Source organism: Crotalus tigris, unplaced genomic scaffold (genome assembly GCF_016545835.1).
Source record: "Crotalus tigris isolate CLP2741 ecotype Arizona unplaced genomic scaffold, ASM1654583v1 scf7180000018833.132574, whole genome shotgun sequence".
Taxonomy (NCBI): Eukaryota; Metazoa; Chordata; class Lepidosauria; order Squamata; family Viperidae; genus Crotalus; species Crotalus tigris.
This window is the reverse complement of record NW_024097223.1, coordinates 22559-35410: the sequence shown is the minus strand read 5'-3', so window position 1 is coordinate 35410 and position 12852 is coordinate 22559. Positions and strand designations below refer to the sequence as shown.

At 40.6% G+C, this 12852-nt stretch overlaps 1 protein-coding gene across 2 annotated transcripts in view; it reads left to right on the top strand.

The window, feature by feature from the left end:
- LOC120314124 (gamma-aminobutyric acid receptor subunit alpha-4-like) overlaps positions 1-12852 on the top strand; it is a 116627-nt gene that overhangs the window by 87281 nt on the left and 16494 nt on the right. The window contains exons 7-8 of one of the 2 annotated variants that reach the window (XM_039356896.1): positions 5326-5478; positions 10555-10613. In XM_039356896.1, coding sequence (XP_039212830.1) covers positions 5326-5478; positions 10555-10598 — 197 coding nt within the window. In that variant the 3' untranslated portion in view covers positions 10599-10613. Of the gene's footprint in view, positions 1-5325; positions 5479-10554; positions 10614-12852 lie in introns of those variants that run through there. The other variant, XM_039356897.1, reaches the window with a different exon arrangement.

Genomic DNA, 12852 nt, shown 5'->3' with positions numbered 1-12852 from the left:
GGATGGTAAAAATTGGCAGTTAAAATCCTTGGAAGATTTAGCACAAGAAAATATTATATATTCATAGTTTCAGTATAGACAAATTGTGGATAGATGGAAGGTAGATTGTAATGTGGGTTTGCTTAGAGAAGATGAGAATTTTTTTAAACAAGTAAAAGATCAAAGGCGAACTCACATTAAGAGAATTTATGGGGTGTTAGTAGAATTGGATTCAGAAGCAGAATTAGTTAAAGAATGTATGATTAAATGGGCACAAAATTTTGGTGAACCATTTTATTAGGCACTTGGGAAACTATTTGGGTGAGAAATGTCAAATTTACACAAGCCCAGAATTTAAGGGAGAATTTTTATAAAATGTTTTACAGATGGCACCTTGATCCACAAAAAATGTCTCGTATGTATCCTGACTTACAGCCTAAATGTTGGAGATGCGGATGCTTGGATGCTACTTATTATCATATCTGGTGGTCGTGTAAAAATATAAAAGCCTTTTGGATTAAGATATGGTGGAATATTCAAAGAATTTTTAGAAGGAGGGTAAAATTTACCCCACAATTGTTTTTGTTAGGTATCGTTACTGATTGTGACAATAAGGAGATTACATTGATGTTAAATTTAATTACAGCCGCAAAGTTGTTAGTAGGGCAATGTTGGAAGAAGGAATCTTTGCCTACCTTGCAAGAGTGGTTTCTTAAAGTTTCTTATTTGGCGGAAATGGCAAAGATTTCGGCTTTCTTGAAGGATCAATCGCAAGAGAAGTATGTTGCGGTATAGAAAAATGGATAGATTTTATACAACATAAGTTGGATATAAAAAAATATTATTTAGTTTTTTAACAATTTATATTTAAAATTGAATATCTTGTTCTTTTTTTGTTCTTTTTTCCTTTTTTCATCCTTTTTCTTTCTAAACATTTATTTTTTGTATTTATGTTTTTTTTATATATATACTATTGTTAATTATTTTATAATTTTTCTAATTAATGTATTTAGATTTCTAACTAATGTTAGATTTATTTATGGTTTATATCTTTTTTTAAGATTTTTTGATGAAATCTTAATTAAGCCTATATTCAGCTCTGGGAAGGTCAGGGGAGGGAATGGGAGGGTTGGGGAGGTTGGGGGGGAAATTGTTTTGTTTTTGTAAAATTTCAAAAATTTAATAAAAATTATCTTTGAAAAAAAAAGAAAGAAACTATTGAATGCCAAGCTTTATGCCAAATTGTCAAAATGTAAATTTTACCAGATTCGATTAGATTATCTTGGCTACAGAATCTCCAATGAGGGCATTGAAATGGATCTAGCCAAGGTGAAAGCTATAATCGAATGGCAGCCCCCAAAGACTCGCAAACAGCTCCAGAGCTTTCTGGGTTTTGCCAACTTTTATCGTCAATTCATCCCCTCTTTTGCCAAAATTGCCCTACCCCTTATAGATCTACTCAAAACAGGCAAAGGATGCTGGGAGCCATGACCGGGCCAACCACTAGCATGGATGATGGGCTGTCAAACAGCTTTTGAGAATTTAAAGAGACTATTTGCCACTGAACTGGTTCTAAAGCACCCCTGCCCAGGGGAACCCTTTGTGATTCAAGCCGATGCCAGCAATGTGGCAGTTGGAGCTGTCTTACTACAAAAGAACAAAAGTGGGGTCCTGCAACCTTGCGCCTACACCTCTAAGAAATTTACTGAAAGCGAGCAGAGATGGGCAATCTGGGAGAAAGAGGCCTTAGGGATTAGATGGGCGCTATTAAACTGGCGACACTATCTAGAAGGGAGCAAGGTGCCATTTGAAGTATGGACAGATCACAAAAATCTAGAAGCACTGAAAACTCCCCGAAAATTGTCCCCAAAGCAAGTGCGGTGGGCACAGTACTTTAACTGCATCAACTTCACTCTAAAGTACATACCAGGAGGAAAAAATGTCCTAACTGATGCACTATCCCAGCTACCCCAATACAAAAGTGAACGGGAGGAGGTTAACAAGGCAATTATCCCCAATCCACAAACTACTGCTCAACTTACACCTCAAAAGGTCCCCAATCCTGATGACCCTGGGGTAAAATAAAATGAGAGCTCCTCACCAATCAATGGTTCAAAGATAATAAAACCTCCCTAACGTGCAGGGATGGCTTGGCTTACAAAGGGAGGAAACTATATTTGCCAGAAGCCCTCCGTCTTAATGCTCTCAAACACAGCCATGATGTAAAACAAGCTGGACACTTTGGATATTTGAAAACCCTACACCTCACCCGCCGGCAATTTTGGTGGCCGGGGCTGAAATAGGATATGGAAAACTATGTAAAAAGTTGTACTGTATGTGCAACAATGAAAAGAATCCCAGGGAAAAACCCCGGGTTGCTGCAGCCGGTGGCAGACCCTTCTCAACCCTGGGAAGAAATAGCTATGGACTTTATAGTAGACCTACCTGAAAGTAGAGGAAATACTGTCATCTGGACTGTAATAGACCTGTTCTCGAAGCAGGCTCATTTCATCGCCTGCAAAGGACTCCCATCTGCCATATTCAGCCCTATACCTGAATACCCTCAGGTGCCCTCCGCTTCCCAGACACTTGACCAATGGTGAGAGGGTGGGAAGAAGTTTGGAGAAAACAAAAACTGCCTTAAAAACACTTTTGAAACCTATAAAAAGCAGGCTGATAGAAAGAGGGCTCCCCAAAGAACATTCCAAGTTGGGGAAAAGGTTTATTTGTCAACTAACTATTTATGCCTCAAATTGCCCAGCAAGAAATTGGGACCAAAATTCTTGGGGTCTTTCCCCATAGTAAGGATCATCAATCTGGTCACCATAGAACTAAAACTCTTTAGACTTTTAGGGAGAATTCACCCAGTCTTCCACTGCAGCTTGTTGAAACCTTATCGGGGCTCCACTTTAAGACTTCCCCCGAAGAAGGCACCTGGGCCCCTCATAGTTGCGGGACAGACCCACTATGAAGTGAAACGTATTCTTGACTCTAGAATTTTTAAAGGGAAATTGCAGTACCTAGTACAATGGAAGGGATACCCGTTGTCTGAAGCCACCTGGGTGAAATCCAGTGAGGGGAAAGCTGACAGGCTCATCAAAAGGTTTCATAAGAAATACCCCAAGAAACTGAAAACTAGTCATTAACATATGCTTTTGTTTACAGGATCTGTCCTTTTTGTAAGGGGGGGGGCGGATGTTAACACTGCTAATATTGAATATTCTTGCTTTGACAAAATTTGCAGAACTGTCTGGTATTTTTAGAGTTAATTCAGATGACAGAGAAAAGGGAGGAGACTAGTAAGGAAAGCCCAGGAAAATGAACGGAAGTGAATCTTTGCCCTCCAAGTTAATTGGAAGATGTGAATCATGACCCCAAAATAGGGGAGGGAAAATGCCTGGAATGTTATGTGAAAGGGAAGGGAAATTCAGATCTTGGCATCCATTATGCCGTGCTGACACGTCTCTACACTAATAAAGGTTTTTTTAGGTTAAACCTTGCCTGAAAATTCTTTGAAGTGTTTCATTAGTCAGACACATGACACAAGGGCTAGAAGGGGAGGCAGAGGATAGATGTGCAATAAAGCTGTGTGTATACGTGATGGGAAATAGGGAGGGAGGAATGACAGGTGACAAAGACCACAGAAGCTCAGAACCAGTTTGTACCAGCACCCAAGGCCAGGTAACCTGAGAATGAATGTGAATTACCTCAAAACATCTCAACATTCTCAAAACATTTCAGTGAGTTCCGATTGGCTAAAGGACTGGTGATGGGGGAAGGCTGGGATGAGGGGAACCTTTCTTTATCTTTGAGCATGGGAAAACCAGAGCTAGTCTGACTTTACTGTAGCCAACATTTTTTTTAGTAAAAGAACCTTTCACTACAACCCAATAGAATCAAGGGCCTTCTTTCTTACAGGATCAGATTAAGGCAGGTGTGACATTAGGTTAGCTCTGCAATTGTGGTCAACCTGGAGATGAAATCACCTCTACCATGAGGACTGTGCAAATGATGTCAGCTCAAGGGAGCAATCAGGAAGATATCAAAGACTGGGGGGAAGCATCCTCAAAACACCTCCTGGAGGGGTGAATCTATCCAAGTGATTGGAAGAAGATGACCCACCAAGACCCCGATGGCTCCTCATGGTTGGGAAGAAGAAAGAGTGGGAAGAGAAGCCCATGGGAGTGACATTCCCCCATGGGAGCCATGGGAGCCATTGGCAGGAGACACGAGTGGAACTGGAGAAGCTGGAGGAAGAACCAAGTATACATGAGCTGGATCAGGAGGACTGGAGGCTGGAGCAAGCCATAAAGTTCCTGAGGTGGGCTTTTAGCAACCTCAAAGCACAAGAAGCCCTGGCCTGGGTGGCACAAACTGCTGACCAGCTGCCTTCAGCCATGGCGAGCATTGGGGCAACCACCTCTTCCACTGCAATGGCAGCAGCAGCGGACCTCATGGCAGAGGCAGCTGCCCCTGCCCCTGCCCCAGCCCCTGGCCTTGCAGTCCAGCCTGCACTAGCTGTAGGAGCAGTGCCAGTGTGGCAGAGAGGACACAGGACACCAACCCTGGGTGTAAAGTTCAGTGGAGATCCCAAGCAGTTGGAAGTTCTTTCTGGCACATGTCTGGACTTACATGCAAGAGTATGGTCCAGAAATAGCCACAGAAGGAGCCAAAGTGCGATGCATGACCATGGTGTTGGAAGGGACTGCAGTTGAATGGATGGTCACCCTCCACAATGACAATGCCCTGGAACTGAGAAACTTTGACCACTTCATGGCTGCCCTTTCACTTCAACACAATGGAGTCGAGGGCCTTTCTTTCCTAAGGGATCAGATTGGGGTAGATCTGACACACTTTCTAAAGAATTACAAGCCCCCAAGCAGCCTTTTAAAGCCCTAAACAACCTTTCTGAATCCTTAAACAGCTAGACCCTCCTTCTCTCTATTGCCCATTGTAATTAGATGGACCTACCTGAGAATTTTATTTCAAAACATTTAGAGGGCATCATCTTTTGGAAGGCCAACCTGAGGAAAATCAAATGGTACTGATTGATTCATATTTGTTCTTTGTTTTAAAATCTGTTACTATTTCTTGGTCTTACCTTGTCATTCTGAGTTATTCTATATCCCTCATTTCCTTCACAGAGATAAAAGTGATGTAGCTGAGGCTTCCAGAAAGGCTTCAATATAAAATGTGACCCTTTTTACTTTAGCTTCTTATGATTTTAGGATGAGATGAAATAACTAGAGATTTTCTTTTCTGACTTTTTTATTAGATTCAGTGTTTTGATTTTTTGTTGTTTGAAATATATGGGGTGAAGTGTATTTTTTTTCTGCTTTTTGTTAGGTGAATACGTGGTCATGACAGTACATTTCCATCTCCGAAGGAAAATGGGGTACTTTATGATACAGACATATATTCCATGCATTATGACTGTGATCCTTTCCCAGGTGTCATTTTGGATTAATAAAGAGTCTGTTCCTGCCAGAACTGTTTTTGGTAAGTGCCACTATTGACTATGTCTGCTTTAACCATGTTGTGTCTTCTCTTTTCATATCAATATTGTAACTCTTTAATGGAAGAGTGAAGCTTAAAGAAATAGAATATTAATATTCTATTTATTATATATTAACATAGAATAGAAAATCAGAAGTTGTAGGTACTTCATCTCTGGAGTCATTTAAAGAAGAGACTGGACAGTCATTTGTTTGAAATGGTATAAGGTCTGCTCGAGCAGGGGGTTGGACTAGATGACCTCTAAGGTCCCTTCCAACTCTATTTTTCTATCTTTGGATAAATATGTTCTGAAATATTTTCTAACTCTTATACTAGGTGAGTTATGAGGGAAAGAATCTGAAAATAGAAGAAACCTATGGAAGATATATTGTGCTCCAGTTAAATAGTAGTTTGTGTTCCTATTGTTTACCTCAGTAAGAACAAAATTTATTATTTTGGTCCTTTGACAAAGGACTAATCTTTATTTACATGAAGATACACTTCATATTCTGAACTGAAGCATTGAAGTACAGAATAAATATGACTGCTCCCAGTTTTCCAGTTGGAAAACTCAGTTCCTTGTCCAGAGCATATGAAAATGGGTCTATGACAACTCGCCAGAACCAACTTGCCATGGCCAACTCACCACAACCAACTTGCCGTGGCCAACTTGCTATGGGGCAACTTGCTATGGGACAACAGTTACACTAATACTGAAGAAATAGTGGAACAGAATCATTAATTATGCCAAAGGAGAGACAAAATTAAATGTGAATGACAAAAATTAAAATATGTTTTTAACTATTTTAAATAATTTAATTGAATTGTTGAATTGTCTCACAATGAATTGACCATGGGGAGTTGGCTGCGGGGAGTTGGCTGCAGCGATTTGTCCCATTCCATATGACAATAGAATGTGACCCCCAAATCCCCAAACCAGTGCTAATTATGAAGTGGACAAAATCCCATCAAAACTGGATGAGGTCAACTGGGTGATTCTGGGAGGGGAGAATGAGGAAATTAATGTATAAGCACCCACTCAGCATGGGTAGACATACATATAAGGTGCACTTTTTCATTCCTCTTTTTTTCTCATATTCCTGGGAGACAGTAAAATTCTCTCCTGACAGCTTGGTTGTTGCAGGAACATATTGGAAAACATATTGTGCGATATATGTTGCCTTGAGATGCTGGAGGAAAGGAGGGCTATAAATTTAAGAAGCTGAAGAAATATTTTCCACCCATTTGCAGATTAAAGCAAGACCTAGAGTCACACAAGTACAATATCATCAGTGTAGTGTGGTTAGTTTCAAGCAAATAAAAATATTAGACTTAGACTTCAGTAAGGCATTTGATAAAGTAGACCATAACCTGCTGCTTAATAAGCTAGAAAAAGTTGGGATAGACAACAACACTACTGTATAAGATGGAGCTGTAGCTGGCTGATGAACCTGTCAGAGGTTTACAGATATCCAGTGCAAAAATAAGCCCAAAAAATAAGCACACACTCAAAATGAGCAGGAGGCATAGTTTAGAAAAACTTTATCTATAAAATATATATAAACATGATACATACAGTTCCATTCAGCTCTGGGGAACACCAACAACGTTTAACTTGGAGATCAGAAAAAACAAACAAACAACAAAACAGAGAAGATTAAGACACACCCAGACTTAGGCTGGATCACATGTCTTACACAGCCAATACTGTGTCTTAATCAAAAACAGTTCTCATTGGCTGGTTTATTGCTATGGCTATTCCGGTTCATAAAATTTCTTACACAGTGACACTCCTCCCTTTATGACTGGAATAGACATAAAACCAAATAATTTAATACTCTTCCCATAGTGTACTCCACCCATGGTTTGGTCATTACATCTGCCAGATTGTCATCTGAAGAACAATGAAGCAAGTGAATTAGTTTACTTTTGATGGCTTCTCTGACATTATAATACTTAATGTCCACATGCTTGCTTCTACTTTTCACTCAGTCACCTGTTGCCATTTTTATGCAAGCAGCATTATCTTCAAATACTGTTACAGATTCTTTAATTTTTATGTTTAAATCCTTTAACAACTGTCCATACCAGGTTACCTCTGAACAAAGTTCAGACAGAGCAATAAATTCTGCCTCTGCTGTAGAAATAGCTCCATTTGTTTGTTTTCTGGACTTCTATCCAATTAAAGTCCCTCCAAACAAAACTACAAACCTAGAATTGGACTTCCTGGTTTACACATCATTGGCATAATCACTGTCAACGTAACATTTTAACTTTAATTCTTCAGAGACCTGTATTTGAAGACCCAAATTCACAGTTCCCTACAAAAAGCTGAGAATTCTCTTCATACGATCCAATGCAACTGCGTTGGTGTGGCAATAAAGCGACTTAAGATGCTTACTCCACAAGCTATGTCTGGTCTGGACCATTGTGACAGATATAACAGGCTTCCTATTGCTGACTGATATATCTCCTGATCACAGGCTTCATTTTTGTCCTCACCCAAAGTTGTGTGAAAATCTTTGCTCATAGGTATTGGAGCAGAATTACAATCCTTCATGTTGTATCTCTCCAACAATTGTTCAATTTTCCTTCTTTGACTGAGAACATAGCCACCTTTCTCAGTTTTTTGTATCTTTACACCAAGATTTGTATTTCACCCAGTCTTTTCAAATCAAACTTTTTCTCCAATTGATTAGCAAATTCCTTCACCTGTGCCAGATGCTTTGCAATGAAGCAAAGATCATCCACAAATGCTAATAATTGGCAATCCCAACCATGGAACCTTGTATTATATATGCAATCATCAGCCTTACAATTCTTGAACCCAAGACTCTTCAATGCCACATCTAAATAGATGTTCCAGTTTCTGGCTGATTGCTTCAGCCCATAAATGGCCTTGTTCAGTCTATACATAGTGCCAGGCTTTTTAGTTTCATACCCTGTTACTTGAACCATGTAAATTTCTTCCTCAAACTCTGCATTGAGGAATGCTGGGGTTATATCAAAGTGCCAAATTTTATGACCACATGCCCTTGCCAACGCTAGTGCCAACCTTATAGTTTCACTTTTTACCATTGGTGCAAATACTTCATCATAGTGCACGTTTTTCTTCTGCAAAAATCCCTGTGCTACTAATCTTGCCTTAAATTGGACTTCATTGCTGGGTAACACTTTCTTTTTGTATACCCATTTACATACTACAGCTTTGTAACCTTGTGGCAAAGTCATAGAGGTGAACACTTTATGTTCATCCATAGATTTCATTTTTTTATCCATGGCCTCTTTCCACTTCACTTGCTCCACTTTGGGTAGTGCCAATACTTCCTGATAGTTTCTTGGCTCATACCACACATTATACACCTTTACTTTCCCAGCAGGATAACTGTCAGTGGAATCCCCTTGTTCCATCCTCTGACCTGCATGGCATTGACTGCTTTTGACTCTCAACCCTTTCCTGCTTCACATTAGAGTCACCATCTCCTTCTGACTCCTTTTCTTGCTTATTATCAGCTTCTCCTCCCTGAATGCTGACACTGTCATTAAGTGGGTCACCATCACTAAGTGAGTCATCACTAAGTGGATCATTTCCAGAATTGGCATCAATTCTGCCCCAATTCTTCTCTGCAAAGCTAGCAGATCTGGAAATTACTATACTTCTGCTCCCATCACTAAAGCGGTAGCTCTTTGAGCCAGGCTCATAGCCCAAGAATCTGAGCTTTCTAGCCTTTTGTTGCCTTTTCTCCTGATTGCCTTTGGAATATGCACCCATGCATTGCTTCCAAACACCTTTAAATGTGCCAGAGATGGCTTTGTCCCATATAGCACAGCATGTGGAGTATCACTGATAGAGGAACTCCACAACCTATTGACTAAATAATTGGCAGTCAACATGGCTTCACCTCAACATGACCTGCTCAGAATCCTCCAACATTGAGTCTTTCATGGTCTGCAAGACTCCATTTTGTCTTTCAGCCATGCCATTCTCAGCTGCTGTGTACAGATTTGTGCGTGTATGCCTTATTCCTAGCTGCCCCAACCACTGTTGAAAACTTGCTGACATGAATTCTGAACCCGTCAGTTTGCAACTGGCATACTTGTTGCCTATATCTTCTTTCTGCGAAGCTCACCCATTGCTTGAACTTCTGCAGTACTTCTGTTTTGCTTTTAAGCAAATAGCAGAACTCAAATCTGCTATGGTCATCTACAATGCCCAACGCATACCTTGCTCCTCCCAAGCTGGCTTGCATTGGTCCTACTAAATCTGCATGTACCAGTTCTAGAACCCTTGTTGTCTGCCTTGTGCTCTTCTTGCTTACTGGGAATACCTTAGATTTCAATGATTTACATACTGGACAGTCTAAGTATGCCTTACACCCTTTCAAGGTTAAGCCCTCTGCAAACTCTAGCATACTATGCCAGGGCTTTTCAACCATTTCACCCATTGTACCACTTTTAGGATATGGCAATATCCGAGTACCACCAGTTGCCTAGCAAGGTGTCAAAAACTTGATGACCAAAAAAAGGAAAAAAAAATGATGAAGTACAGGTAGTCCTCGACTTACAACAGTTCACTTAGTGACTGTTCAAAGTTACAATGGCACTGAAAAAAGTGTCCCCCAAGCCACAGCTGAGCAAGATACCTGCCTGCCCACCCGGCGGCGCTCTTCCTCCTATCCAAGGTTTTCATTGTTGTGAGCATTTCTGTTGAGGATTGGCAGTGGGGGTGGGGTGGGGGTGTTTGGTTTTTATTCTCCCCCCCCCCTCTACTGGGTGATGTTTTGGTCACTTCACATGACCATGGGAAGCTGTGACCATCATAAATATGAATCAGTTGCCAAGCATCTGAGTGTAAATCACAAGACCCTGGAGATGCTGCAACATTCCAGCTGATCGGCGCTTCTTCTGGGCTCAGCAGAAGCACCAGGATAAGTGCCGAGCTCCAGCTGGAGCCTGGCGCTGATCCTGGTGCTTCCACTGAGCCCTGACAGCCATGCAGCTCCAGCCATCTCTCGCTCAGGCTTGTGCGGTGCTGCCACTGGTTCAGCTCATTCTCCTCCCCTGCTACCACTTTTCTAGGATGCTCGCGTACCACCTGCCAGATGCCAATGTACCACAGGTGATACCCGTACCACTGGTTGAAAAGCCCTGTCCTATGCAACCCTCTGAAGCTGTCATGGCCAAGCTTTCTGTGCAAGAGATAAATGCATGAATCATGTTGTGCTACATTACCAAATGTTTGGGCACATTTAATCTTTTGTGTCTGCAACAAATAAAGATTATCCTGTTTTATGCCCTGTGCACATACATTCCCATTTCTTTTTATGAGTCATCTCTCATCCACAAGTGTGGTCTCAAACCCTTGTGGAAAACGAAAGGAACTTTTACGAATTCCAGAGGGTTTAGCAGAGAGATTTATTGTGCAGGTTCAGAAGCAATAGAGACAAGCAATTCTGAACCCCGAGGGCGGGTTCAGGCATCAGTTTTATACTTTCTTTTCTCAGGAACAAAGAACTATACATTATAATACACATTGTATTACATTAGGTTAGTTTCTCACAGGCATACAATGGACAGTTTTGCTACATACATTTCCATTTGGTTAGTCACATATTGCTAACACAGCATTACTCCAGTAATTATGCAGACACATCATTATTTTAGTGATTTTTCATTATTATTATTATTATTCCACATTATTCTATATTATTCTACCTTAAAACCCTTGTTTGTCAAGACTGGAGACACTCAGTAAATTATGCTCCATTTCAGGCACACATAATACATTATTAAACCTTTCCTTCAGACATGGAATCAGCACACTCCTTTCCCCATGACTTTTGCTTTTTTTGCAGTTTTTAAGTCAGCTACATTTAAGAATTGTTCATTTTCCACACTTAAGATGATGTGAGCCAGTGTCTTATCATGCCTCCATTGATCTGCAGCTGCTAATTGCTCCTGGAGTGGATTAATCACAATATCCCAGAGCTCTTTAGCCTTCAGGAAGCATTCCATTTTTGCAGCCCAAATAAGATAATTCTTTTGTCCCAATCGAGGCAGAGAGCTCTCCTTTAAATCAGCTACCTGCAAGCCTTTAGCTGAGTCTTTGCCTTTTTCTTTCTTAACTCAGGCAGTCCTTCAGGTTAATTACAGCTCTTTGCTGAGCCTCAATTTTTTTCTTCAGTCTGAACTGTGTGAAAGGGCTGGCTGGGATCTGGGCCCATAATCTGTTAGTTTTATAGTTTTCTGGTGCAAAAATAAGCACACATTCAAAATGAGCAGGAGGCATAGTTTAGAAAAACTTTATTTATAAAATATATATAAACATGATACATACACTTTCATTCAGCTCTGGGGAACATCAACAACTTTTAACTTGGAGATCAGGAAAAAAACAAAACAGAAGACTAAGACACGCCCAGACCTAGGCTGGATCACATTCCTTACACAGCCAATACTGTGTCTTAATCAAAAACAGTTCTCATTGGCTGGTTTGTTGCTATGGCTATTCCAGTTCATAAAATTTCTTACACAGTGACAAAACCGTACTCAGCTAGTCCTCAATGATACTACATCCACGTGGAGAGAAGTAAGCAGTGGGGTATCACAAGGCTCTGTCTTAGGCCCAGTATTCTTCAATATCTTCATTAATGACTTAGATGAGGGAATAGAAGGGGAACTCGTCAAATTTGCAGATGACACCAAACTGGCAGTAGTAGCCAACAACCCAGAAGACAAGCTCAGGATCTAAAAACATCTTGACAAACTTGAACAATGGGCCCTATCCAACAAAATGAGTTTCAATGTAGAAAAAAGCAATGTTTTACATTTAGATAGTTTTGTGTTTCAGAATTCGAGGCGTTGAATGTTATGACACATCATAAAACAAGTTTCTTTATTTCACCTTAACTCCACTCCAAGCAATTGCAAAATAGGCACGCAGACCTTTTATAGTTTTCCAACCCCCAGGCAGTCCAGCCAATAGGAATCCTTCTTGCTTTGCACCTTGCACATGCGCAGTAGTCTGGCACCAGCCAGTCTGGTCCCAGGTAGCTTTTAGATTGCCCGGGACCATTTGCAACATTTCTGGGCCTGCTGAGTTTCCTCATCAGGCCCAGGACACAACACCCCTCCCCCCTAGATAAAACACACACACTTCCAATTTTTTCACACTAATAATAAAATAAAATTTTAAAAAAAGAAAATAATATTCCTGCTCACACACAGGCAATGTTTTTATAAAATAATAGGGTTATCTAAGCAACCCACCCTTTAATGTGGACTTCATATGTCTATCTTCTACCCAACATAGGTCCATCTAGACCAGTAAGGTTTCCTTGTGCTGACAGGAACCTCACCTAGATGCTTAGGAGGGGC